We start from the raw sequence: 27,482 nt of genomic DNA, 5'->3' as shown, positions 1-27,482 counted from the left end.
AGTTTGTTGACATGATCGGGAGGGTAGTTGAAGTATGCAGATTCAACCCTCCAATCCCCCCTCCCCTCCCCACCACACACACACACACACACATTTTTTTAATTTTATTTTTTTTATTTTATTTTTTTTTTAATATAAATAAACCTGTTTCCGTGATATAATAATTGCCTCTAATATGTAATCTATTGTTTATTTATTGATCTAGTTTTGGGGATTTGTATTTCTGCTATTGCCAGGGTCTTTGCCCCATTTTCTCAAATTGGTAAAAGACTCATTTGAAACCTGGTTACTATCCAGCCAAGCATTCTTTTAGTGGAAGTCCTGTTGAAATTAATTCATTTACTGTAATTTCTTAAACTGCTGTGATATTACTTGAATAAAAGGTGCAAATTGTACTATTTGGTGAATGTCTTCATTTCTGTGTGATTTCTTCTTCATTTTTAACCTTACGTTTCATGTTGATTTTGAGGAGTGAATATATGCCGATGTTCATCGGTTTATACGAAACTGTTCAGTAGCGTTTCATTTCACAATGTCAGCACTGGCCTTTTCCCTTCATTTGTCGTTAACAAGAATATACTGTATTTATTTTGCAAACCTATTTTTAAGTAGGTATATTTCAATTTTGCCATACATACTTAAAATTCTAGTATGCATACTTATTTTTCAAGTATGCATATAAACTTTGTGTCCATACTTAATTTATGTACAACTTTAAAAAAATAAATAAAAAAAATAAGCATGCGTACTTATTTAGTTTTTTTTTGTTTGTTTGTTTTTTTTTTTTTTTTTACTGATTTGTACTTTCATATTTCTTTGCTTAAAGACTTCTATTTTTTAGTAGATTAGGTAAATGTTGCTTAGTTAATTAATCCATATGGTAAGCTAGTTAAACTTTAGCTTGCTCCTGCTGCAGTGCTGAGTTGGTGTAATGGATAGTGTTATGACTTCATGTTCCAAGGGTTGTTGGTTCAATGCTGAACTGTGGTCCCTTTTGCAGAGTTTCAAGGTTCCTCATGGGCCTGTGTGGGTTTCCCACAGGTTCTCCAGTTTTCTCCCACTTCTTGAACACATGCCACTTAATGGTTTAGCTAAAACTCTGACTTGTGAGACTACCATGACTTTGATTAGGATAAATATGTAGATGATTGAATGAAATGTTTCAGGGTGATTCTGATGCTCAAACTGACATATAAGGAATAGTAAACATCTAAGGGTTTGACCAATGAACCTAACCAATAACTAGTTTTTGAATGGAACCCTTGGAACAGAAACATGTGCAATGAAATAGTTTTAATCACATAAATGATATCATGATCTCAGTGTGAAGCTGTGCGTTCATTAAAACATGCAGTTAACAGTACTGTTCCCCATGTTCTTGGCAGCCATGAAAGTAGAGCTTCAACATGTCCTAAATATATATATTTTTTTTACCCCTGAGACTTACATTAAGCGTTTCGGCACGATTCAGATGCTCAAACTGACATATAAGGAATAGTAAAAACCTAAGGCTTGACGAGTGACTGCACTGGTGAGTGGCATGATGGGTAGTGTTAATTCTTCATGTTCCAAGGGTTGCAGGTTCAGTGCTGAACTGTGGTCACTTCTGTAGTGTTTCATGGTTCCTCCTGGGCTTGTATGGATTTCCTACAGGTTCTCCAGTTTTCTCCCACAGTTTTCTCTCCCTCTAAAACTTTAGTATGCATACTAATTTTTTACATATGCATATAAACTTCGTGTCTATACTTAGTTTGTGTACAACCTTTTTTAAAGCATACTTATTGGTTAGAAAAAACCCCCAGCTCATTTAAAAATCAGTTAGGTGAGCTGAGGCTCGAACCCCATTAAACCTGCATGTTACCACAGCGGTATCCTAGCACACGTACAAAACCTCCTTAACATACCTGTACGAGACTCGATGACGCTCACTTTATATTTTACGTAATCTTGTAATTAGAATCTTGTTTAAGTTAGGTTTATCCTAAGTCTTGATGAGAAACGTAACATTTTTATGTGAACCATTCGCCCACACATTCCATTTTATTGTACTGTGTTCAGAAGTACAGTTCAGTATGTGTTCAGTATGTTGTTACATGCGCCACCTGGTGGTTATTGTGTGAAGCACAACAAATGAATTTAAATTCTTAGAGCCGTGCTGGCAGTATACCGCGTGTATCACACGTGACGAATTGCGTGATACCGCGTGAAAAAAACGTGCATTCTTAAAGGCCACATCTGTAATAATCCATATTTAAAAAAACAAAATTTACCCTGACCAAGAAAAAGACGTTTTCTTGAAAAATATTGAAAAGCCTATGTATAGCTTGATTTTTTTTTAAAATGTAAAAACAGGACACAAACTTTTTTTTTTATCTGTTTTATGTTTCATCATTAATAACAAGTAAATGGTCCTTTTTGGGTACAGATTTACAGTCTTTTTTTTTTTTGTTCAACCTATCAACGTTTTTTTAAAACATTTATACAGAATTACCTTCGGTTTTAAAATATACATATTTCCTTCCCTATGATACAGGACCCTCAGCCCCCCGAACTCCTCCATCCACAGCCTGTTTCAGCTGGATTCCGATTACAGTGGAGGAACAAAAATGTACAATGTCTTCCTCAAAATCAGAAGTAGATTGTGCTTTGGCTGTGTTTGGGAGAAAAACAAATCCACGTGTTCATTCAGTCTTACTGTTGGACACCTGGTGCTACCTTATACCCGTGATGCTGTCTCGTGGCGATGCAGGCTTGTGGAGATCTCATCCTCAGTTCCTCTGAATCGATGGAGTAACTCTTGTCTGATAGACCTGATATCAGAAACAATGATGAACCATAACTTTGATTTCAGCATCTCTTCATAAGCTCGATTCGCTTGTTGGGGGTGGGGGAGAGAAAATGACGCGGTGCTGTTATGGGCAGGTAGTTATCGGAAGGATGAAAAAACATCAAAGGAATATGCCAAAAAAATATATATAAATCAACTACAAATGTCTGTCAAAGAAAAGTTTTTGTAGTTGTCCAAATGTTTGCTTATTACTCATGTGGCACAAGAGCCGTGAATGAGAGTTCGCTACTCTACACTTCCCTTCCAGATTGTGGACTTGTCGAGCAGTGGAGTTCCACTCCATTCCACCCGGGAGAGCCGCTGGAGTTTGTGGAGTAGTGTTTTGACTTGGATCCCTGCAGTGCATTGAGGAGTGTGGCTGTGTGTGTGTGTGTGTGGGTGGGTGTGTGTGTGTGTGTGTGTGTGTGTATGTGTGTGCGCTCGCTAGTTGTCAGCCGCTCTGGATGTACTTCTTGATCACCACACAGCCGTGTCTGAAGAGCGGGCATGGCAGATTCTGTAGGAGAGTCCATGTGTTAGTGCAGGGGTCAAAGGTCTCCATGTTGCCTAGCGCTGGTCCCTCGCTGCTCACGATGCCTCCTGTGGTGTATATTTTCCCGTCCAGGACGACAGCGCTAAAAAATAGAGCAAGGGACAATGAGAATGGGATTTCATGCATAACTGGAAAGGAACTACAGATATGGTAGATAATGTAAGAAAGACATCTTCCAGGCTGCTCATTCTCAGTGTGTATGGCTCATTCTCAGTGTGTATGGCTGATTCTCAGTGTGTATGGCTCATTCTCAGTGTGTATGGCTCATTCTCAGTGTGTATGGCTGATTCTCAGGTGACCACACGTCAGTATGAATCAGGTAAAGCTGTGAAGCTGCGCAGTAATAGTTTACTGGGTTAATCTGGCTGATGCTGAAACTAAGAAATCTACAACAGCATGCAGGGGGTTCAGACATTCTAGGTCATGCGTAAATGCACATGGAGCAGTACATAAATAAAGGTACGTTCACACACACAGGGGTTTGATCACTGCAAGTCGCCAGTAGGCGTTCCTACGACTGGTTGCCATAGTAACACTTATCAGTGTGTGGCTCAACTAAACCAGTTCTTTTGCCACTAAAATGAATCATTCTGGAGGGAGAGCGTCCGTATATAAAATTCACTCATGTACGTACGCATCATATCCTACAAAGCAGTGTGAGCTCTCTGTCATCGCGGCCATCGATCTGCGGTGAAAGCGCAACACTATTCAGGTTCTCGGGCAGCGTGGTGGATCACGGATCATCAGCGCGCTCGACTGTCTTCACTGCCGTTAGTAGTCGCTGCACCAAGTCACTCTAAATTTGCATAAATGGAAACTTTTCTCATCTTTGTCACGTCGCTGGACACGCCCACATCTACTCACCCACGGTCGCTGTCGTTCATGTTGTTCTTATTGAAAATAAACGGTTTCCGGTTGCTTTGTTGCTGTGACTCGCTGTATGTGTGAACGTACCTTAAATAACAGACAGTCATATTTGTGAGCTCCAAACATGTTTGCAAATATTTACACATCTCGGGGTTTTTTTTTCTTTATTTGCCAGTCTGAATATTTTATGATTCACTATTTATTTGTCTTTTTTTTACTTATTTATTTGCTACTAATATAATCTTTCTATTTTATTACCTTGTTGTTGTTGTTGCTTGTGGATCTCATTATATTTTGTGTGAAATTTCTTTGTCTATCTTGTTTAATTTTTTGTTGAACTTCTGTTATTTATGAACAAGCTTCTGCAACAAGAGTCGCCCCATATGACGAGCAGAAACCAGCCACATACTGACTAATGTGCTGCTGCAAATGAACGAACAGTGCAACCAGAACTGATCGTTATCCAAATGAGAAACATCGACTGTGCAAAAGAGAAAGGCTAGCAGACCTGCAGAATTGCCTGGAATGGTTCATGTTGGGTCCGGCTTTGATGTTGCCTTTGTCCGGGTCGTAGATGGTGGTGGCTCTGGCGTATGCTCCTCCGAGAATGAAGATGAAGCCGTTGAGGCTCACAGCAGGGGCGTATTTGTTATCTAAATAAAGCCGAGAGGAGAGAGCAAAGCGTCGAGAATTTACCACTTCAATGCAGTTCCTCACGCAATAGCTTCCGCTGATATAATGGCATTTTAATTTCCTCCTGATATCACAGGCAAATTCCACCTCTCTTCAGATGCAAAAGCCGGTGCTATTCAGGCTCCTGAGTTAGTGAAGAGTGAAAAGCCTATACCAAGTATTAGAATATAAACGCTTTCTATGACTTGCTGCTGAGATAATTGAATTGATATCAAATGCAACTTATTGTGCTTCCACGTTGTGTTCTCTCTCGATTTCAGTGAATTGTCAGATAATTAATGAGCTGGATTACAGACTGCGGGACTTTGTTGTTTGTATCCGCAGTGCTGCTTTGTTCGGGCGGCTGCGTATTTGTATGTTGGAATAAAACTGATTTATACATAAAAGACAGACTCTTCTAGAACAGTGTGATTCAACATATCCTGACGACACACACACGTATACGATAAACTCATGCAGAGAGATTTCCCCTTTTCTCTTAGATTTTCTCTACTTTCTTTCCTTTTTTTTTCTTCTTCCATTTTTACCCTCATATCCATTTCCTTTATGTTTTCGAGTCCTTTCCATTTTCTCTTTATACCAACCTCCGGTCTACGTTCTTACTGCGCGTTATTGCTCTTTTTGTAAAGCACATGCACACAGGACCTGCCTCAAAACAATGGGCTTAAGCGTATTCGATCTGTACTTTTTCCAACATACAGGGGTAAATGTATAATAAAAAAACAAAAAAAAAACCTGTTAATGACTGGAAAGATGATTGACAGTCAAGCACCTGTCCACACAGAGTAAACAAAAGATTTTCCAGCAGTATAACGTAGAATTTGCTATCACCGAGCTTCGCCTTTCCGACAGCGAAATTGTCTCCCAAATGATTACAGCTGGGCCAATTTATCACACATGAATAATTCACACGACCATGGTCAGATTTATTTATTTATTTATTCCCCTCTCCACCCACATCCAGTGCTTGAGAAGCCATGCACAGACGGGATCTGTAAAGCTGCCATTGGGTTTAATGGTGGAAACATAAACACGTCAGCTGGGCGCTGTGCTGCTCCGGCGGGCTTCCTCGGTGCCGGCTGCCAGCTGCATCTCATTAAAAGCCCTGCCACTCCTGCATGAGTGACGGGGGACATAACACACACTCTCTGTGGCACTGCACTCTCAGACAGCGCTGTGGAGCTGAAGTCACTGTAACTCGTCTCCTCTAACGGTTGTCATTCAGTGTCACTTCTGCACCGTGGGGCAAAACCGATTTCCCACGTGCACCTCTGATATTAAATTCTTCAATTTCAACCCAATGAATGTTGCGGGTTGCCTCATCGCACACCTCACAATCTATACGGTCAGGTGTGCTCCATTATCTCACATACAGGTATCTGCACTGCCGTCCTGAGCGTGCAGGAGAATATGAAACACTCGTTCCTTATCTCAACCCTCATAAGCAGCCTCCTCGTTTATGTGACCGACGCTTTTTAAAACCAGCTGTGATTCTATCAGCTGTGCTCGCTACTGACGCTCGCCTCTGTGTACTCGAAGCCCGAAAGCCGCGCACAAAGGGATTACGACTGCTTCATTGATGGCGAGATTCTGCCTCTGGCAAGACAACTTAAGGTCTTTCAAACAAGAGGACTGTCAACAGCAGCACTAGCATGGAACATTTCTTTCAACAGGAGATAAAGACATAAGTTTATAGTTCAAGCCACCAATTTGTGTGCTTTCATTTTGCAAGTCTGCTCGGCGTGATGGGAAATGGACAAAGGTGGGGGGAAGCTACTAAAAACAAAGGAGTAGCAGGGTTAGGAAAGCGTGATGGGAAAATGAAGATGGCAGGAAATTGACAGCTGTCGATTCGTGAAAGATATGAAGTGGAAGCTTTAGTGCATCCCATCTCAGACCTCAAACAATTGCTGCTCTCCTTGTGGGGAATTTAGGGGTCTAGTGAATATTTTGATGCAGGGCAGCTCCTGGCAGGATGACAGCCGGCGATGAGTCCTAGATGGAGTGAAGATGCCGCAGTAGATGGCTACCTGAGTGGGCGTAACTCATCAGAGTGTCCGGCGAGAGCCCCTGGATCACTTTTTCAAATGTGTTCCTCTCTGAAAAAGCACAGCAATTCAGCGTGATTGGAACAAATAACTGTTTTCGACCAGTGTTCCTGTGCCAGGCTTCCAGTAGCATGCTTCCCCTGTGCTGCTCTGTGTGGCCATAGATGGCAGCTTGTCTGTCAGCAGGGTGCATGCCTGCTAAATTAGTGTTCGAGGAAACTGTTCACAGTGGGGCCATGTGTGTGCATATTGGTTTTACTGAGTGTGTGACATTCTGTTTGTGCGTATCATTTGATTAGCGAATCTGTGATAAAAAATAAAAAAAAAACACCACCACCACCACAATAATCTGAGGATTATGTGTGCAACCTTGTACATCTGTACATATGTGCCAGTGCTGGTGGAGGAGTCTGTGAATATGCGCATGCATTTGCCAGTTAAGGATTGTTGAGAAGCCAATTCACTCCCCTTGCTGCAGGGGTTGGAATAAAGATATATTGAAAATCTTCCACCACCATTGAGCCCAGCAGAGCACGCATGGTCTCGGAGATGACTCCGGGCGCAAAACTCTAAAATCTCTGCCTCTGCCGCCCTGCTTTCACACAATCCGGTTGTTATGGAGGAAAAAAAGAGGGAGCGAGAGATGGAGCGATGGCTGAAAATCTGCAGGAAACACTAAAATCCCTCCATTACGCTCCTCTCTCTGGCTGCAACAGCCACGGACTCATTTTCACCAGACAAATCACTCACTATGTCCAATCAGGCCGGCCCATAGCCAGATGACAGACAACTCACTCTGAGCAAAAAAAGGACAGAGTGAGAGACCACTAGAAATAGGTGACTGATGGTGCCTGAACAACTCCCCCCACCCTCTAAAGTTGAAACCCATAACATTTCCTCTACTCACACCTGAGCCACATGCACTATCTGCTAGGCTTCTTAGCTTTGATAATGCACTCCTGTCCCCACACACTGAGCCTGATGAGGAAAGACAGAAAAGAACAATTTGCTGAGAAGCACTCAACCCTACTCCAACAGCCTCCTACACGTTCTTTACAAAGCTGTCGCGTATTTTCTTCTCTGATCTTCGGAATTTTCCATATCTCATCTTCAACAACCAACACCTTATTCATCTTCAATAACAGTTTTGTTCCTGCACCGAGTCGCAGTGGAGCTAAAGTGTTCCGATCCAATGGACGCATAATGGGAATACAGCATGGATGGGACTCTTGGATGCACCTACCAGCATGTTTTTGCTATGTTGGAGAAAAGCAGAGTACCCAGAAGAAACCAAGATGGAAAACAGGTGAAATTCTTGGCAGGCATTTCCAGGACTGGATCAGGTCCTAGGACACCCTTATCCAGAGCAACTTACATTTATCTCATTTATACAACTGAACAGTTGTACAGGTTAAAGGCCTTGCTCAGGGGCAGTTTGGCAGTGCTGGGATTTGAACTCGTGACCTTCTGATCAGTAGTCCCACATCTTAACCACTGAGCTTCTACTTCCCCCGTGCATCTGCAATATAGAAAGCGTTTAAATAGATCTCAAAAGGTCAAGAGCTCTGCCGTCTTACCAATCATCGGGGACTCGATGAAGCTCCAGGTGTTGGTTTGGGGTATGTAGGACTGTAAGACCCCAGCTGATCGTCCGGCCTCGTTCACCCCTCCAAAAACGTAGATCTTCCCTCCACAAACTGTAGCTGCCGCTGAGTGCACTGGTTTTGGCAGTGGAGACACCGTCTCCCACTGGTTAGTGATGGTGTCATACCTGGAGAGGAAATGGAGAAAACGTTTGCTAGTTATTTCCAAACAGAATCCATGCTTTATTTTAGGACCTTCCTTCGCAACAGGATCAAGAAGCAGTCCCTGTCATCATTCTGATCTTCTTTATTAAGGAAATTAAGGTCAAATGGTGTCAATGGACCACCGTAAGAAAATTTCCCCGACCCTGACTTTTAAAACACGACACAATTACCCAAGTCAAGTGCTGTACAATTCCTGCTTGCCTTTACCCTGTGCTGTGGGGTAATAGTGAAGTATGCAGAGCTGCTCATTACAGGACTCCGAGTCCATCCTGCCGAGCACATCCAAATGGCTATTATTTGCTGTGTCTGCAATCAGGGCTTCTCTGAATCAGTTCTGAAGTGCTTCTAATGACTCCTGAAGTCTGGGAAATTACTCATACCTATAGTCATTAGTCTGCTGGACAAATGTCAGTGAGATCATTTAATGCCATTATAAGCTTCCATAGAGTTGAATCAGATTTGCATACAGAATAAAAATGTATGTTCTTTTTGTAAGACTATGAATAATTGGTTAAGAGTATTTATCCTTTGCCTTAACTGCCTAAGACAAATCCCCTTCCAGCAAAGAGTCATTCATTCACTCCTTGTAATCTCTAATCACTTAATACAGGTGAACAGCGTGTTAATGGTTGGAATGTTCACGAGGCAGCAGTCCGAGACTATCTGAGCTCATTCATCTACCACCTGAGGCGGGGAGCGCGATTGGCTCGACCTGCATTCGGGAATAATGTGCCCTTTAACTGCTGCTGAGAGGAATGTCAAAATAACCTCCAAGGTTTGCTTGGCTGCTAACAGGAGGTTTAGCTGCGCAGACGCTGGTTTACGTGCTGAATAACGAACCAGATGAGCATTAAGCTCAATAATGAGGCAAATGTAATCAATTACACTTATTAGTAAGTAACTTCACAAACGGGTGTGACAGTGTGGCGTCTTAATGGACTCACCAGTAATGGAAATTTGCAGGTGAAGATAAATGGGAGAGGACTATGAAATAGAATCTGAGCGAGAAGCGCCAGGAGGTACGAGGATATTAGCAAGAGCATTTCTGTGTTTATGAACACATCGAGTCAAAATGTAATCACTTCATAATATGAAACCACTGAAACAATAATGAGGAGTGATGCTGATTATGGCCTAACCACTATTTGCCAGGGATTCATTCAAGTGCAGTAATCTAGTTTTCCATCTGTGTCTTCATCCTAAAAGCTTTCATGGTTTAGGTTCTGTGCTCGGGACTGAAAGGTTGACAGATTAAGTCTACTGCCAGAGAGCTAGTGCCAAGACCCGTTTATTTTTCAGCATTTTAGATAAAAGCATCTGCCAAATAAAAGAGTACAAAATTCTCATTTTGTGTTTTTAATTAATTGAATTAAATGCCTGAGTCTCTACATTTATCATGTGTACTAATAATCACAAGATTATCACAAGGTGTATTGTTTTTTTCAAGCTGAATGCAACGCATCAAATTAGACTAAAGAGTTATGGGATCTGCAGATGATTAGGAGATGGTTTGAGAGCAGGTAAAGCATTTAGAAAGAAAGAAGGTTCTGGAATGTGAGCGTAACCTGGGGCAGGTGATATGTGGTAGGCTGCATGTTTCTGCCTTGTTATACCTTTCTCACAGTAAACTGGCATTCCAGTCCCATCGCCCGAGTGGACATTTTCAATCAGTATAAGCCAATGAATTTGATCACCTTAAGTCTATTAGTAGATGAGTCAGGACACTGTTGGGTTTCTGCGTGTAGAGTATCATGACTCTGTGTTTAGCTGCTGATGAGCAGGGCGATGGGAAAGGGGAGGGGTGTGAGCCTACTGCTGGGCAAACAATTCACACCTCTCCAAAATAACATTGGTACAGATATAAAATGAACAGCACAGCTCGGGGACCGTCTACACGACAACGTTTTCAACTAAAAACGGAAAACTTTTTGTGTTTTGGTATCTCTGGGTAAACATGAAAACGCAAATTTATGAAAACGATGACATCACGCGTATTACGTGTTCAGTCTATAGGCAGGCGTGAGAGTACTTCGAAACTACGATGGCGGACTACAGGACTGTGTTTGTGCTGCTCAGGATTTTGAGTTTATTGACGCTTCTCCAGCAAAGTGTAGATTTACCGCATCACTACTACGACCAGCGGAGACGTACGCCAAATTATTAACCCACATCTACACCGACGAAGGGTATTCAAAAGGCGCGTTTGGGTAAGACCTGGGAGGACAAGCAGCTGGTGGGAAAACTTTATCAATGGCGTTGTTGACGAGTGTGAACGGAAGGAAAGCCTGCATAATACAGGCATGATACAGTATTATTAGTCGTTTTCGCAGATCCGTGTGACCGGGCATCATTTTGACAACGTTGTCGTTGTCTTCTTCTGGAAGTGTTTCTTCCACTTAACATCCATCCATCCATCTTCTACCGCTTACTCCTTCTTCAGGGTCGCGGGGGAACCTGGAGCCAATCCCAGGGAGCATCGGGCACAAGGCGGGGTACACCCTGGACAGGGTGCCAGTCCATCGCAGGGCATCCACTTAACATCTTAGGGAGTTTTTCCTCACCACCGTCGCCACCGGCTTGCTCAATTGGGATAAATTCGCACTTTTAAAATCTGTACCCTGTGTTTATAAATTTCTGTAAAGCTGCTTTGAGACAATGTCCATTGTAAAAAGCGCTATACGAATAAAACTGAACGGAATCGAATTGAATTGTCGTCTGTACGCGAAACTTTTCAAATACGCAAAGGAAAAACTTTTCCGTTTTTAGTACATCCTTGTCGTGGAAACGTACCCTAAAGCTTTTTTGATAGTAAAACATTGTATACAATTACCACAATAAAATTATAACTTTTAAAACTAGTAAGATAGGCAAAAAAAAAAAAAACACAATACTTATGAATAACTGTAAATTCTTAATGTGTCCACTTCCGTATGAGCCATTTGTGACATCACAAAAATTCCATTAGGCCTCTGGTAAAAAGAGCCAACTTCAGGGAAAACAGGGACATTTGTTTCGCAGATGTTCCTCAATCAAATAAAAAATGTTGATTATGTTCCAATAGCAGCATGCCCTGTCATGTTTTTATTCCTTAATTATTTTCAGATATACTGCACTTTGGAATCGTACTCATCTCTGCACACCATCTGCAGCACTTTATACTATACAACAAGGTATTCCTTCAGAAATTCCTTCAGCCTTTACGATGACGGAAAACCAGACTCATGGAAGCTAAGTCGAGTAGGTCATGTGTGCAAATAAAAGAGAAAGAGTTTGTAAGTAGGAAAGCTATGGAGTGGGAAAGGGAAGGAAAAGGGCAGGAAGAGTGAATCATTGATGGTATCAGAGCAGAGTGTGTATGATGATGTTATCCGTCAGGGATGTATAATATTCTAGTCAAGGATGAAAGCTACGCTCTCTGATGGTATCATCGTGGTCATGCTGTAATTATGACAGCTACTGCAATGTGTCTCAGACCCCCTCCCAGTCTCCAATCTCCATTGAGACCCAATTTAATCACACTCGGGGAGCCGGAGGGAAGCGTCTGATTGGCCGTGGTGATAACCTAGGGAGGGATGATGATGAACTCGAGAGGAGGAGGAAAGTGCCCATTATTATGTAGACCTATAGCAAATACATTCCAGTGGCACTGCTTCAGTCATGGGATTTGTTGCCATTTGCATTTGCATTGAATGGCCTGGTGCTTTTAGAAAGCTGCACACATGTTTAGCAAATTACAAATGTCAGAAAATACCACTAGGTAAATGCCTGCTGGGTCTGATGTGTTTTTCGTCAGTGCTGGCCCCTGGGGAGGGACTGACGCGGTACGCTGCATAACGCCTGCCTCTGTGATGTACAGTATTTCAGCAGAAATGGAAAATCTGATCCTGGTTGTTCTGCAGGGAAATGGAGCTCTGAGTCATTGAAATCTCATGGAGTGTGTGTGACTGCACTTCAGAGTTCCTCTCTGACCTTATCGCCACTTCCTGGGCCACTGACATGCTGCCTTATCTCACCTAGCTCTCAGGTGCAGCCACACAACAGCCTATTGAGAGTGGAGAAGGTCACAGCGGACACTCCACTCATGCCAAGGGCTCAACAAGCTAATAGTGTATTTTCATGTGTAGCAATGCCTGGAATCAATATGATGATGGCGTGTGCGTGCGTGTGTGTGTATGTATGCATGTATGTATGTGTGTGCGCGTGTGACGGGGGCAGAGCCAGTGTCTGGCAGGGTTTCTCTGCATAAATCTCCCGCTCTAGCTGCCAAGTCCACTCCATCAGCACTACAAGCTGGTCAAAGACTCTCTAGTGTAAGCTTATGTTAGCTTGGCACACCCCAGGCATTGCAGGATACGTGTGAGGTTTAGACAGAATCATTCTGTGTATTTAAAATGCAAGATAACTCCTCTCTAAAGTGACAAACAAGACTGCAGTTTACAACATAATGGAGATCTACAGTATACTACAGCAGATTGCAGAGTCTAGCTTGATTTTTTTTTTTGCCTTGTATATTTGTGTACCTCGGAGAGATAATGCTCAGATCTAGACTGTCATCCTGCAGTTCCCTGCACATCTGACCTCTGAACCTGCTCACAGGCACAGCTAAAACTGCAGCCTCACAGGAAGTGAAGCATGAAAACAAAAATCACTGTCAAAGAGAAAGCAATGTTCCTCTTTAGTCCACACGACGTTCTCAATGGAGTAAAAATGTGTATAATTTTTCTGTCTGACTAGTTCTGTACAAGTTTACAGAAGTCTTACTCTGAACACAGTGATCGTGATTTCAAACAGCATGATGATAAAATGTTCCCAAATATATTTGTTATTATCTGGTGTGCATCATCAGTGTGCGTCTCCTAACCGTTGCCACTCCGCAATTCACTCCAGACGCAGTAGTCGGTTTTGAAACGTGAAACCATTGTGCTGCTTTGCATTTCAGATGGATAACTAGATAAAACGGTTTATTTCTTGATAGCTAGTGAACATTAGCTGAAACATAAGCTGAGCCTTTTAAAAATTTCCTCCAAAAGGGTGAAAAAGTAAATCGTTTGTGACTACGTTGACGTGCACATCAAATTTCGTTCTATATACACGGTCTATATTCGGGTTGCAGCCATATTCCGAATACGATGTTTATATGCGCACAGGCATATACAGGATATTCCTGTATACATGCTTGTTGTAAGTATACCCGAGTTGCCATTCCTAAATACCGAGCCTAGAGCTAAGCAACTGTTAGCACCCACAATTCCTTGTGGACTGAGCATGCGCATGTATCTCCTTTCAGTGGATTTTCTGAACAAGGTGTTTACATGCAACAAATTCCCGATTAATACAGGCATTTTCCAGGGTGACAATCAGAATTTGGAGAATCAGAATATTGCCTTAATCTGAAACGGGCAATCGGATTGCGGCGTTTATACGACTCAATACTAATTAGACTAATACTGCCGAATTCCGATTAATATCGGAATATTGACGCGTGTGTAAACGCTCGGTCTCTGGCGCTGTAAAATTCCGATTATAATTATTGAAATATTGAATCTGCACCATTTGGGGTATTCAATTCAATTCAATTTTATTTGTACAGCGCGTTTAACAATGGACAATGTCACAGAGCAGCTTTACAGAAAGATATATAAATTCAGCATGTACATTTTAAATTGATTAATTTGTCCCTAATGAGCACGCCAGAGGTGACGGTGACCATGAAAAACTCCCTGAGACGATATGAGGAAGAAACACTGAGAGGAACCAGACTCGAGAAGAAACCCATCCTCATCTGGGCGACACCGGTTTGTGCGATCGTAAAAAAAAAATTCTCTTCTATAACTGTGTACTACATGGTCAATAGTGTAATTGGTTACTTACTTATATACGATCTCTTGGTATTTTCCATAGGTAATGCAATGTCTAGTTGTGCTAAAGTTAACTACTTATGTATACAGTACTTGGGGTCAAATGGGCACAAATGGTCACCCGAAGCTAAATATTGTAAATGTTTCAATACTTTACAAATTTGCTTAATTGGCTAAAAATGACATGCAGAGTAAACATGAGTTACACAGTAGATTTCCTGTCTAGAAAACGACTGGAGGGATAATTCCTAATCTTCCTTCCTCAGAGGGAGGAGCTAAGATGAAAACAAGAGATGCAAGGACAGAAAATAAGGACAATAGGAATCAACAGCAAATGTATCCGTCAACCAAAACATCCTTGTTTACTAAAGAGCCACTTCATTTATTGACCATTTGTTGCACGGCTGTTTTGTGACTGGCCATAATGGCTCCACATTCACTGTGCACAGCAAGGTGTGATTACAAACTGAAAGAAATTCAATGAAAATGGTTTCTGGTAATATTTGTGTTGTTTATTACTGCATCATTGACTGGACTGATTTAGTTTGGGGGTGGAAGAGCATATATACAGTAGGCTTGTGTTTCTGCAGTAATCTAAGGCCTATTAGATCTGCGATTGAAAGAACAAACTGATCTTATTGTATGATAAAATTGGTCATTACGCTGCTATTAAAAACGGCTCTCTCGGAATAGGTCTAGTTTAGCTGTGCCAATTTTCTCTTAATCTGTGAGTAAGTGTGTTGCTTGATAACCTCCAGTTTGAACAAAGGCAGTTAGGAAAGCGAAAAGCCTCTGTGGTGGGATGACACTTACACATCTTAATTATGACATGCTGCTTTCTGCCAAGCTAATAGCTTTATCACTGTCTAATAAAGCAATTCTTCCGAGCCTCACCTAGGTATCCACGGAATCAGATGCTTGCTCGTTAATGACATACACTGCTGTACATTCACAAGCTTTTCTATGAAATAATGAGTGCTAATTATATATGTCTACAGTGAAAATCTCAGGTGATAATCTGAGGTGAAATCCTACCCACATGTTCTTGCTGGTTTGTGAGTGCATATGACAATGCAGATGCAGAACAGAAGACAATCCCAGCTTTCCAGCATTACATGGAAGCACCAAAAAAATGCATTAAGAATCATATAACCTCAGCATCAGAGTCCCTGCCGATGGCTCACGGAAGTTATATATTTGTACACTTTTCTGGCCACAAGCTTCAGAATCCTGAAAGAATCTGGCTCTCCAAATCTCCATATGGTGACACAATGAGTTTTTTTTTTATTTGTTGCAATAAAAAGGTATTTGAATAATTCAGTTTGAAATAGTGGGTGGTAAACACGGATGGTCATTTGCTATGTCAGTTACAGTAAGTGACCTCTGCCTGTGAACATTAGGTGGTTCTTGGCCAAATCGATTGAAGGAACTGAGTGCAGAGTCTTTCATGCATTTAGAATCCCACAGCCATCAGTAGGGAGCAAGTCCATCCACAGAGTATTTCACTGCTACAGAAACTTGGGCTTGACCTTTTGTTAATCATCGTGTATGTTACTGCGTGTGTGTTTCTCTACACATATGAGGTCACGCAATACGGAAGCTAAACAATTACAGCTTGCACCCTTCAGCCACCTTTTACCTAAGCTACTTCTGACAGTGGATGTCCTCCCAGATTTGCCAGATAATCCCTGTGTATAAACTCATCTGTAATATCGCCTGCCACTCCAGCCTTTCGTGCACTACCATCTCATACTCCATCACTGTGAAGGGCACCTTCAGCCTCCATCGGGAGGACCGCACGCAACTCACTGCTCTGGCTTAATTGGATTTGTGCATCACACACAAACAGTGACAGTACAACTCGACAGCCGAGTAGGTCATATACTAATTACTCCACTTCAGTCTGAAAAGGGCTACAGCCAGGACGAACTGGAGATGAGACTTTACTATAAACCTGGCTCTTCCTTTTTCTTCAGGAGCAGAATGAATGCATCTGAATGAAGAGTGTGGGCTGTGTGAGTGTGAAGAGCGACATGTGAGGAATAGTGAGTAGAGGTGTATCATTAACATGTTGGAGCCTCACTGCCACCCATGGCGGGCTTTTAAGAGATGTAGGTCAACTATCTTGCAGCCTGGATCCTCCTGCTGAGTCTCTTTCTATCTGCACTCATTTCACAAAGGCCATGCTCTTGCCGTCTACCACAGGCAGGAGCTGATTATGAATCCTTACAGATGCCTAATATATAATGTCTCATTTCTACCAAGCTCCTGTCTCTCCTATTGTCGCTTCTTCTCTTTGTTTACCATAAGTCCCACAGATGACCGGAAAGAAGAAAGATAGAAAGAACAAAATGAGATGCCTGATGGTGAAGCTTGGAAATCTCCCGATGCATCAGCTAGTCATTTATCTGACTGATGGCAGACAGCTTCCCTGCTACATCCATTACTGCCCCCACCTAATACCCTGCTCTGGCACTGCCAAGATCTGTTCCTGTCACATCAGCAACACTGTCAACAGAGCTAGCTTCACTTTCCTTCATTGTGGCCTAATGACTATTTTAAAACCAATTCATAAATCACAAACATAAAAAGGACAATACTGCCAATGCAGAAGGGGCGTATATAAAAAAAAAAACAATCAAACTGAATTTTACCATGTATATGTATATGTGAGTGGACTCGGTGCTCAATGCAAAAACGATAAAACTGAACTGACATTTGGCTGAACTGATATTTAACTATAATCTCTAAAGCTTATTTTATTAAACAAAATCAAAGAAATAAATCAGCAAAAGTGTATACCTAGTCCAAGCACATAATAATCAGCTGTGTGCGCTTCAATATTTTGCTTATCTCCTGAGATGTTCATGCACAACCGTCTGAAGAGTTTACACAGAATGGTGCAAAAAAACAAAAAAAAACAAACAAACAAAAAAAATCCACCAGTCATCCAGTGAGCTGCTGTTCTGCAGGTGAAAATGCACTGTTAATGAAAGAGGTCAGAGGAGAATGACTAGACTGGTTAGAGCTGACAGGATGGCTACGCTAACTCAAATAACCATTCTTGACGAATGGGTTGAGCAGAAAAGCATCTCAGAATGAACAACATGCCAAACCTTGAGACAGATAGGCTGCAATGACAGAAGACCATGTCAGGTTCCACTCCTTTCAGGCAATAAATAGTAATCTGAGGCTACAGTGGGCACAGGCTCACTGAACCTGGGCAGAACTGGAAAAATGTCTGGTCATTTTCCAATCAGCATGATTTTATGCACTGCGCTGTTGACACACGATTAGCTGATTGGGTAACTGCAATAATGAGCAGGTGTAAAGATGTTCCTGTTAAAGTGGCTGGTGAGTGACAACACACAGAATGCTCCACCCTTTAATACTGAACAAACTGCCGGTCAATACAGAGCTGCTAAAATGCATATTTTTTCATGAAAACAGAAAAGAAACAACACATTTCACAATTGTGCATACAGTAAACTGATTCGAATTGATCCCACTCTGATCCAGACAGGCCGTTTTTGGTAGGACGTACACTAACTGATCACCGTCATGTTGCACCGATCAACTTTGTTAGTTCTGGCAGACGCTTAAGCCTCTGTCATGCTGGATTTTCACCATGTTATTTTCCTTGCCACTGATCCAAAAACTCAAGCAATTACAGGCAGTTTGACGGTATTTGATTTTGAAGGGAATGCAGGTGTAACATTCGCTAGCTTGTTTTCAGATGTGTGCCAAGCAACAGTAAGAAAAGAGTGAGGCAGTGTCCTGGGTGACTTCATAATAAGCAGCTCCTCGAGTTTTTAACTGACTAAAGAGCCAACCATGTAAGCCTGCAAAGCATAGTTTTCGGTTGTCTCCTGTATCACAATAGCAAACAGCAAAGAGTCATAAAATGCTGGACAAAAGCTCCTGGCATCTCTAACATAATAACCATTGAGCCACCACTGCCCTGGATGGACAGCTGGATTTTAGGGCTTGTGTTTGGCAGTTTTTGGCACTGAGTTAGGGCCTGGAAGGCTTGAAGTTCAAATCCCAACCCTACCAAAGAGGTACTGTTGGAGCCCTTGAGAAAGACCTTAATGCTCAGGTGTATTCTAACTGTAAAGCTGACTGGATAAAACAACTGCCATTCACAGATATAGCTCAGTCAGCTACCCACCAGGTCTAAATTTGCCTCTTATTGGAAAGGATGAGGTAAATGGAGCCTTCTCCTGCTCAAGCTTGGTGGAATGAGTGAGATACAGCTAGAATTGAGAGACTGCGACAGCACTGAGACAACACCGTTCTTAGCTGTGAATATACAGATGGCCTGGGGAGCAGAACAGAGCAAAGGGTGGAGGGAAGATCTACAGTGAGTGAGGGGTTTCGCCAAGGGGTTTCGCTCATCATCATTCCAATTTTCCCCGCTGGTGGGAATGTGGGTGGAGACGCAGGCTATGGGCATTAAACAGCAGGAGACAGAGGAGAAGCGCAGCGGGCAATAGAATTTTAAAAATCTGTTAATCCCGCCAAGTGCTGGATTAGCACAGCAGGGTGCACAGGACCTCGCTTCTTCACGATTGTGACAGTGTCTGCAGAGTGGCAACAGCACTAACCCGCCACTCCTCTAATGCCTCCATCCTTACGGCACACACACTCTTTTGATGAAAATCTTCAGAGCTGGAAAAGCGTTTTTCTTTAGTGGTCCACTGTCTTCAGAAAAGCAATAGTGGAGTGATGAGATTTAGGACAGGAGTGACGTTTAAGTGGTATCAAAAGTTCATTGTGACCTTATTGCATTCGTGTGTCAGAAGATACCAGCAGACCATTAGAGCGTGTGTACAGTACTGTGCAAAAGTTTTAGGCACATGCAAAGAAATGCTGTAGAGCAAAGCTGCCTTCAAAACAATGAAATGAAATGTTTCTACAATTTCTAAAAAAAAAAAAATACCGTAAAGAGCAGTAAACAGTAGTAAATGAAACAAAGTCAATATTTGGTGTGACCAAATAAATAAATAAATAAATACATACATACATAAAAATAGTAGCCTCTGGTACAATGTGTGCGGTTTTATAAGGAAATAAGTTTTATAAGGAAATTGAGCATCTTGCAAAACCAGCCACGGTTCTTCTGGAGACGTTGACTGTCGCACTGAATTCTTATTTTTGCAGCAAAACCCAGCAGCCTTCATTATGTTTTTTGTCTGAAAAGTGGTCACTTTATGTAATATGCTGCTTTTTTTTTTTACTGACATACAAACATTTTCCTGTAACATTTAATTTTGTGCTAGAAAACGAATGTTTGGGAATCTAAAAAGTTTTTTGTACTGACTTGATGTAAAAGTCATAAAATAAAAATGTATTTTTTTATATTAAAAAAATAGGGTGCCTAAGAGTTTTGCACAGTACTGTATTTGTGTGTGTGTGTGTGTGTGTGTGTGTGTGTGTGTTAGTGTCAGTTGGGGGCACTGACAGGTTTGACAGCTTTTTTGGGTTAGAGAACAATGCACTTAGGATTAATGTCAAAACATTTCTTCCTAGGGAAACTAAACTCATGGCAGGACAGAAGGACAGATTCTGTTTCGCTGAAGGAAACAAGGGGGAGATGGGGGCTCTAATTTTCCTGAAAGCACTATCTGAACCATCTGAACCCAGACCAGAGCAAGCAGAGGCTTTGAAGCCTTCCTGGGCCCGGTGCTAATTAGTCACACTACACTTGCGTCTAATAGACTTTAGCTTCAATGTATATTTGACACACAAGTTCAATGGAGCCATGCTCTGAGCAAAGGACACCCTGCGAGACAATTATATTGACTACCTGCTGGGATGGGTTTTCTCTGAGCTTTCTTTAAGGGTTCTCTCTTGAGTATTAAAATATTCTCTCTCTCTTCTGTTGTCCTTAAAGTTCAGCTGCTGCAGGCATGTTTGAAATATTTCTGATAAAGTCAGCATATTTAAAGTAGGGTGAAACATTGTAGTGTTTGTCTTACACCGCCAGAAAACCCACTAGACATAAACAGAAAATAATATGAAATCTCAACATCAGGTTCAGCATCAAACATAACGCAAAAGTTAAAAACTGTTCTCCGGGGCTAGTCCAGACAAAAACCAGAAATAAAACAGTACACATCAGACTCCAGTATACACAGTGCTCAGCCAACACAACAGTCATTTTGTTTAAGGGTAGAAGAATAAGCACTTCTAGGATGTTTAAAAAACAAAAAACAAAAAACAAGAAGTGTGGATAAAAAAAAAGGAAAAATCCAACTGCATATCAACTATTATTAATTAACATGTGATCTTCAACAGGTTCCTACATTATCCACAACACTGTTTGACAACCTGCTGATAGCGGTGCCGGTGGGATTTAGCCCTTGCTTCATCTCTACCGAAAGAGAATGATGTAACAGTGCTTTAATCCTAGTCTGTCCAGCTTTCTCACTTCCTCATCTATACACTGTGGTCAAACTGAGCAAGTTTCAAAGCTTCACCCTTCATGCTAGTACTACTGTTAGGTTTCTTCCGTAACTCGGTACGTCAGATAGCTGCATTGCATTCTGTCAGTTTGCTTTCTCCGCTACTTTTATGCTGGATTTCTTGTTAATGCGCCACTGAACATCGCTGGAAGACGGTGAGTGAGAAAAGCAGTTCTTTTGTTTTTAAAAGATGCAACCCATAGATCTTTAGAGATAAAAAGAAATTTCTTCTATTAAACAACACTGTAACTGCGCTAGCAATGCCCCCCCTGGGATTTCAGCACAGCACACAACCACTAACTTTTTACATGAATGATGAAAATACAGCACCAACCAAAGCAGCCAGGCACATCATAGATATTTTAATATAAACATATTTCAAGGCTGACTTTTCCTTTAACTAATGAACTAAAATCATTTAAGTGTCTTTGGAAGACATTTACTTCAGTGGCTCTTGTTGATGTTTCTAACAATCTTCCTTCATGTCAAGACTATGCTATGAAATCTGAGCAAACACGCCGCTAACAGGTAACGAAACAGCGATTATGTAGGCAAGAGCAAACAAACGTATGGAGAATAAATTAGGCACATATCATTTCTATCGCTCACCCTCTTAGTTGAGCATTTTCACCCATGAGATTTCAAGGAACTTGTTAGGGTGAGCGGATTATGAAGAATGGGCGAACTAGAACTACTATCTTGTTTGCGTTTCATTTTCATGAAACTTATTTGTCTCATCAGCAAACAAGCCAAATCTAAACTCAAACACTCTTTGATGCACAGCAGAAGCTCTGCCCTGAACAAACTCCCCAGCTTTTTCCAGAGAGTCCAGACCCCCGTGTGCTCACCGGGCATCTCCATTTCACAGCCGGGCTTGAGTCCCCTGCTGGGCCGGATGAAAGGCAGTGTACAACAGCTTTGGGAGAAGCCTGATTGAAGACATAATTCCAAGTGTGGGATATTTCATGGTTAGGAGCATGAAAAAGCTGGAGAAGAATTGATGGCAGGTCACAAATTGGACATGTTAGGGTCCAAGGGAGGCAGACAGAGCTGGACTTGGGCGCCATAAACTATTTTCCTTAGGCGGTGCCAATCAACTGAAGACTGGAGGCAAATCAACCCGTTAGAGCTGAGCAGAACGTTCTACAGGCCACAGGACTCTATTTAACCGCAGCAGCATAATAAGCAATCCAGTCATTCTTGTGCAACAGAAGTGCAAACCGTATTTCTCAAAGACTTGCTCTGACCCGTCATCTCAGTCGGCTGGACAGTGAGCATGCATTAAATAGCGTAATGATGGGAGGAATAAAAACAGCCGCAGCATTAAGAGCATTGACGTACTGGAAGGGGAAGTAACAAGGCTTACTTACTGACAACACTGTGAGCAAACCCTACTGAGAAACCCAAAAGCTGTAGAGTATGGTAAGCTAACCTCGCAATGTGCTGGTTCTAAACTCCCGCTGGGTTACAAATAGTACATGCTGATCTCTGTGCTACTTCACTAGTTTGATGCGCAATACATCGCACAACTTGCAGAAGCGTAAATAATCCGAATGTTATGGTGAGCGGGAACGTTATTAGATCCATTTGCCAGCACATCACAAACAGGTTGAGCCATTAAATACGGGACATTTGGTCAGCAATCTCTCTTAGCCGCGCGTAAGCCCCACATCTTGCAGAAGTTCCATCCTGTAAACCACTTTAAAATATTCGACGTGACACTTTGCAAAACATTAACGGTCTCTCCTTTTGCGAAAACACAGCGTGTTGGCGCTTTCCTAATTCTCAAATTTGACGAGAGTTAGGTGCTACTATTACACGGCTGTCGGGGGGAGGAAAGTATTCCATGATAATGCGCAGCATGGAGGCATTAAGGAAAAAATATCAAATTAGACGTTTTCATTTTGCGCGACTTATGGGCTGAGAGGCACTCGCGAGCTCCATTCAATCCTGTAATGAGGCGCAGCAGCCTACTTTAATAAGAGCTGTAATGTTTTTTTGATTGCTCCGTTTAATCTCGCCCTCGTGGGCTGACTGCCACTGAAGTACGCCGGACTTTTTCCTTGCACAGTCACTTCAATAACTTCCTGGTACCAGCTAGAGGTGTCATAAGTGTAAAAAATATTTTCAGCAGGGTCAGTTATGTATGACTACTAGTTCCATCCCTGTGCTCTAAAATACAGCATTCAATTTGGGAGATAATTCCAGGTTGTCAGGTGAATGTTTAAGGGATCGTAGAGTCATGTTTATGTATTTATTATTAAACAATTTTTTTTTTTGAATGTCACTAGCTGTCAGTGGCGAAGTAAGAAATCAGTCAAACAGTCAAAGTGATGAGGGAAGCCATGTTTTTAAATGGTATGCCGACACGTTATTACCTTTCGACATGATCCAGGTTCCCAGCCATGCCGAGTCCTCCGATAGTGTAGAGTTTCCCATCATACACCAGGCTGTTGTGTCTGCATCGTGCCACAGTCATGCGTGACACCAGGTTCCAGTTGTCCAGTAGTGACATGTAGCACCACACATCTGCCACCGTCACCCCGGACTCTGTTCCGCCTGATGAGAGACCGCAATGACGTTCACACCTCACAGCCACGTCGCTCTAATTACAGCTCATTTACAGTAGACATTCCTTCATTTGACATGAAAATCTATGATTTTTTTTGTATTAGAAAAAAAGCTGTCTAGAGGAAAAAAGTGCGTCTTTCAACAGACCAACGGAGGCCAACGTTTGCTGTGACGACTGATGTTGAATTTAAACAGATGGCCACCAGTGCGGGGACAGTACCTGACAGATAAATGTTGTCCCCTGCTGAGATGACACTGAAGAACTCGCGGTCGTAGAATGGCAGGCTAGCGAGCGGATACCACTTGCTGTTCTGGGGGTTGAAGCAGGTGACTGCAGTGAGAGAGCGCTGGTTCATGCCGATGGCCTGCCGCCCTCCGACCAACACGATCACCTCTGCAACTCCTGCAGGTTACAGAGACAACACATCATGCCATGGAGTTGAGCTCTGATAATGCTGCGAGTGTATCAGCAGCCCCTTTGGGTGGTAATGGTGAAGCTATTAAACATAGCTCTGAGAAGTATACAGAGCATTAGGAGATAATGGTATACTGATGGAATGCACTGCTCCATTAGGTTCACTGATTAACCAGGCTGGGTGGAGACGAAATCCAAGAATATCAACACAGCAGATGACATTAAATTACCTTGCGCAAACACACTCGGACATGGAGCCACTAAATTGAGACTCGGGAGTTAACTTGCGGCCAGAGTATTCTGGCAAACATGAATGCGTTACATAAAGCCCCTTTTTCCTGCTTTCAAAGTAACCTACAAGAGCAAGCCAGCTTGTGAGTAGAACTGAATTATCAGAGCTTAACTAAAGTCATAACCATCTGTTCAGCAGTACGCCCTCCAGTGATTCCAGGTTGGCCTGAATATCCTCAACATGTGGACTCTCTGCATTTTGCCATCCTTCAACGTTCAGGTCAACTATATTTTTAGTTGAGCTTGTTAAGAGCCACTTGCTCGACAAATGTTATACATTAAATATAGCCTTACCTGAGAAGTAAGCACAAATAATAAATTATCAATAGACAACAACGAACCAATTTTTATCAGACGACCCAAAGAGCAAAGGCTTCAGTAAAGCTTCAAAAGCTTAACATTGTATGAGAGCAAGATACCAATACTCACGGCATCTTGTTTTATATGTACTGTATATGCACCTGTATAGGCTTGCCATCAAGGTACTTAACAAAACAGCCCTTTTTTTTTTTTTAGGAGTGAAGAAAAAGAGGCAGACACAGTGAGAGAAAAAGAGAACGAGAAAGGTTCAGACATTCCTAAGCTCCCTGTAACTGCTGGCTCATCTTTCAGAATCAATACTTCCCTGGCGCTACACTGACAACAGCAGCTCGGCTGATCCATGGGCTTCTCTCTCTTCCTGCATCCCTCTTATAAAAACTGTCATCTTTTCCTTTCCGGCTCTTTCACTAAACCTCTCCACGGCAGGTAAAAGCACAACTGGGGTGAAAAACTAGAAGGGAGGGAAAACAAGTGGGGGGGGGGGAGAACCCTTTGTCTTTACTTGGACGGAAGATAGAATAGGAAATGTTGAGGGAGATCATTTGCTCTGGTGCTGAAGCTGGAGATATGATGTAAAATCTGTGCTCACCGTCACCAGAATGATTCATTCTCGGATTAAGGGAACAGGTGGAGCAGATACCGCACACACCGGAATAGTTTATTTTCCCACGTCGTGGGCATGACGCATGAAAATAACGTCTGCTCAGATTTATATCCCTTTTGATGCATCTATATATTAGTATGTATTGCAGTGGATGTTGAATGTAGGCTGGTAATAGTGGTTAGTTTGCTGGTTCAAATCCCACCGTCAGGATTCACTGAAAATTCTAAGACGGAAAATTTCCAGGACACCAAGAAACATAAAACTTCTAAAAGTTAGATTTTGAAAGAGAGTTATGAAATAGCTTAAGTTTCAGAAAAAGACCACACATGAAGCGCTACCTTCTTTTTAGTTAACTTCCTATAAATTCCCTTTTTCTACCCATGACCATGCTTCAACACTCAACACCAGCCCATTTCTTCCCTACTATTCAGATTCTACCCAAGATTCAGCTCTCTAGTGTAAAGCAAAGCTACCCAGAACTGTCAATTATTTGAAGACATTGTCTGCACTCACAAAATGCCAATTAACAATCACATAGTATATGGACAAACGTATAGAATATGGACAACTGACCATCACACCCATATATGTCCATTTCAAAACCCATTTCAAAACGGTGAGTTCCTGTCCCTAGAGGGCTTCATTAAAAAACCAACAGCCTCTAATAAATTTTTTGGGGGCAAAATCTATGTGCTAATGCTGGCATTCTATGCTGACGAGGTTATTAGGCAACTCTGTAATTAGACATATTACTTATTCTAATTAAGCCATCATTTTGAGCTGCAGAATTTTCTGTAGTCTTCAATTGCCAGATATTCTTACATGGCTCATTGTTTTAAAAAAACAATCTTTTTAAACCTGTTCCTTGGGCTGCTCCTGTGTATATAGTATCAAACCTGCAGCAGTGAGCTCTGGCATGCCTTACACTATTGCATGCCCATGGCAAACACTTACTTATGGGAGATCTGAGAGTGTCTCTCTTTTCACCACTATAGGCCAATAGGCTCTCGAGCACCTGTCAATTACATCTGTGATATGGACAGGAAGTGAAATTCTTTACTGACAGCACCCCTACACTCTCCCTCTTCCTGTTTATCTCTCTCGCTCTCAGTCTCTTCATGTCACTCCATGGGTAGCTCTCATAGAGCAATGGGAGACAGCACCTTGACAGCCCCCACCTCCCCTCGGCACTATCTACCTCCTCCTGTGCCATGCAGCAATCACAGCATCTTCTTCCACCTCGCTTCCTCCTAATGAGCCTATCCATGGCACTGGATCAGCACCTGCCAGTGGTAAATAAAGCTTTCCCAATGGGAGACAGAGCCACCCAGGTAACTCTCACCTCTGAGCTAAAGAGCAGTAATGATAGCATCTGGAGCAGAGAAGAGCAGTAAATCACTCTCTCCCTCTCTCTCTCTCCTGCACACAGTCAGCCTCACTCACTCCGTATCTTCCCGTGAACCTGTCCTGTAGAGGGATCACAGCTCTCCCAGTAGGCCTTCAACTGAGTTTGGTGTGGCATTTCAAGCCCTCAGTCAAGTCTCACCTTACAGTTTTGGGCATCTCCAATTTCCATAAACTGCATTTGGCCTGGTAATTGGGAAACATGACTTTGTACCCACCAGCCTTTTGGTGAAAATGGTGCAGAATAGAGAAGATAAATTGGTTTTGGATTTGCCTATCAGGGGGAAAAAAAACTGCTTTTATACCCAAGTGCCAGTGGATGGCTGATAGAAGCTGAATTGTTTTCATCCTTGTGTCTAGTTTAGCGAGACTGCAGTCTACCAATTGAACAATCAAGAAGTCCTTCAAAAACCATGTCAAAGAACAGGAACTTTGGGCGCATAAGAAATGCATTATTTTTCTCCTCATTTTTCATATTCTGACAAACGTCTTGGGTTTTATGTCAAATATCTTAATTTTCCAATTGGCTTGGAAGGACTATAAGCCAGGCCTATCACAGGACGCAGGAACAAACACACACGTACAGTTATAAATGAGGGAAAAAATACTGCATCCTGCAGCTGTTCTTCTCTAAAGCCCTGTTTACACTTGCCTGTTTCATGTGTCTGTTGTCCTGAACCGTATCTGGATAAGAGTTTGCATGAAATTATCCAGTACGTGTAGTAGGCATACAAGACAAAATAAACAGTTTAAAA

The 27,482-nt window shown here is 42.1% G+C and overlaps 1 protein-coding gene across 2 annotated transcripts in view; it reads right to left on the bottom strand.

Annotated features, from left to right (window-relative positions):
* Window positions 1-2,381: 2,381 nt before the first annotated feature.
* LOC128601003 (kelch-like protein 29) overlaps window positions 2,382-27,482 on the bottom strand; it is a 209,833-nt gene continuing 184,732 nt past the window's right edge. For both annotated transcript variants that reach the window (XM_053613846.1, XM_053613847.1), the window contains 5 exons: window positions 23,913-24,095; window positions 23,500-23,680; window positions 8,566-8,759; window positions 4,756-4,900; window positions 2,382-3,462 (listed from right to left, as the gene is read on the bottom strand). In XM_053613846.1, coding sequence (XP_053469821.1) covers window positions 3,279-3,462; window positions 4,756-4,900; window positions 8,566-8,759; window positions 23,500-23,680; window positions 23,913-24,095 — 887 coding nt within the window. In that variant the 3' untranslated portion in view covers window positions 2,382-3,278. The remainder of the gene's footprint in view (window positions 3,463-4,755; window positions 4,901-8,565; window positions 8,760-23,499; window positions 23,681-23,912; window positions 24,096-27,482) is intronic.

The sequence above is a fragment of the Ictalurus furcatus genome, chromosome 25 (genome assembly GCF_023375685.1).
Source record: "Ictalurus furcatus strain D&B chromosome 25, Billie_1.0, whole genome shotgun sequence".
In the NCBI taxonomy this organism is placed as follows: domain Eukaryota; kingdom Metazoa; phylum Chordata; class Actinopteri; order Siluriformes; family Ictaluridae; genus Ictalurus; species Ictalurus furcatus.
This window is presented reverse-complemented; position numbering and strand designations above follow the sequence as displayed.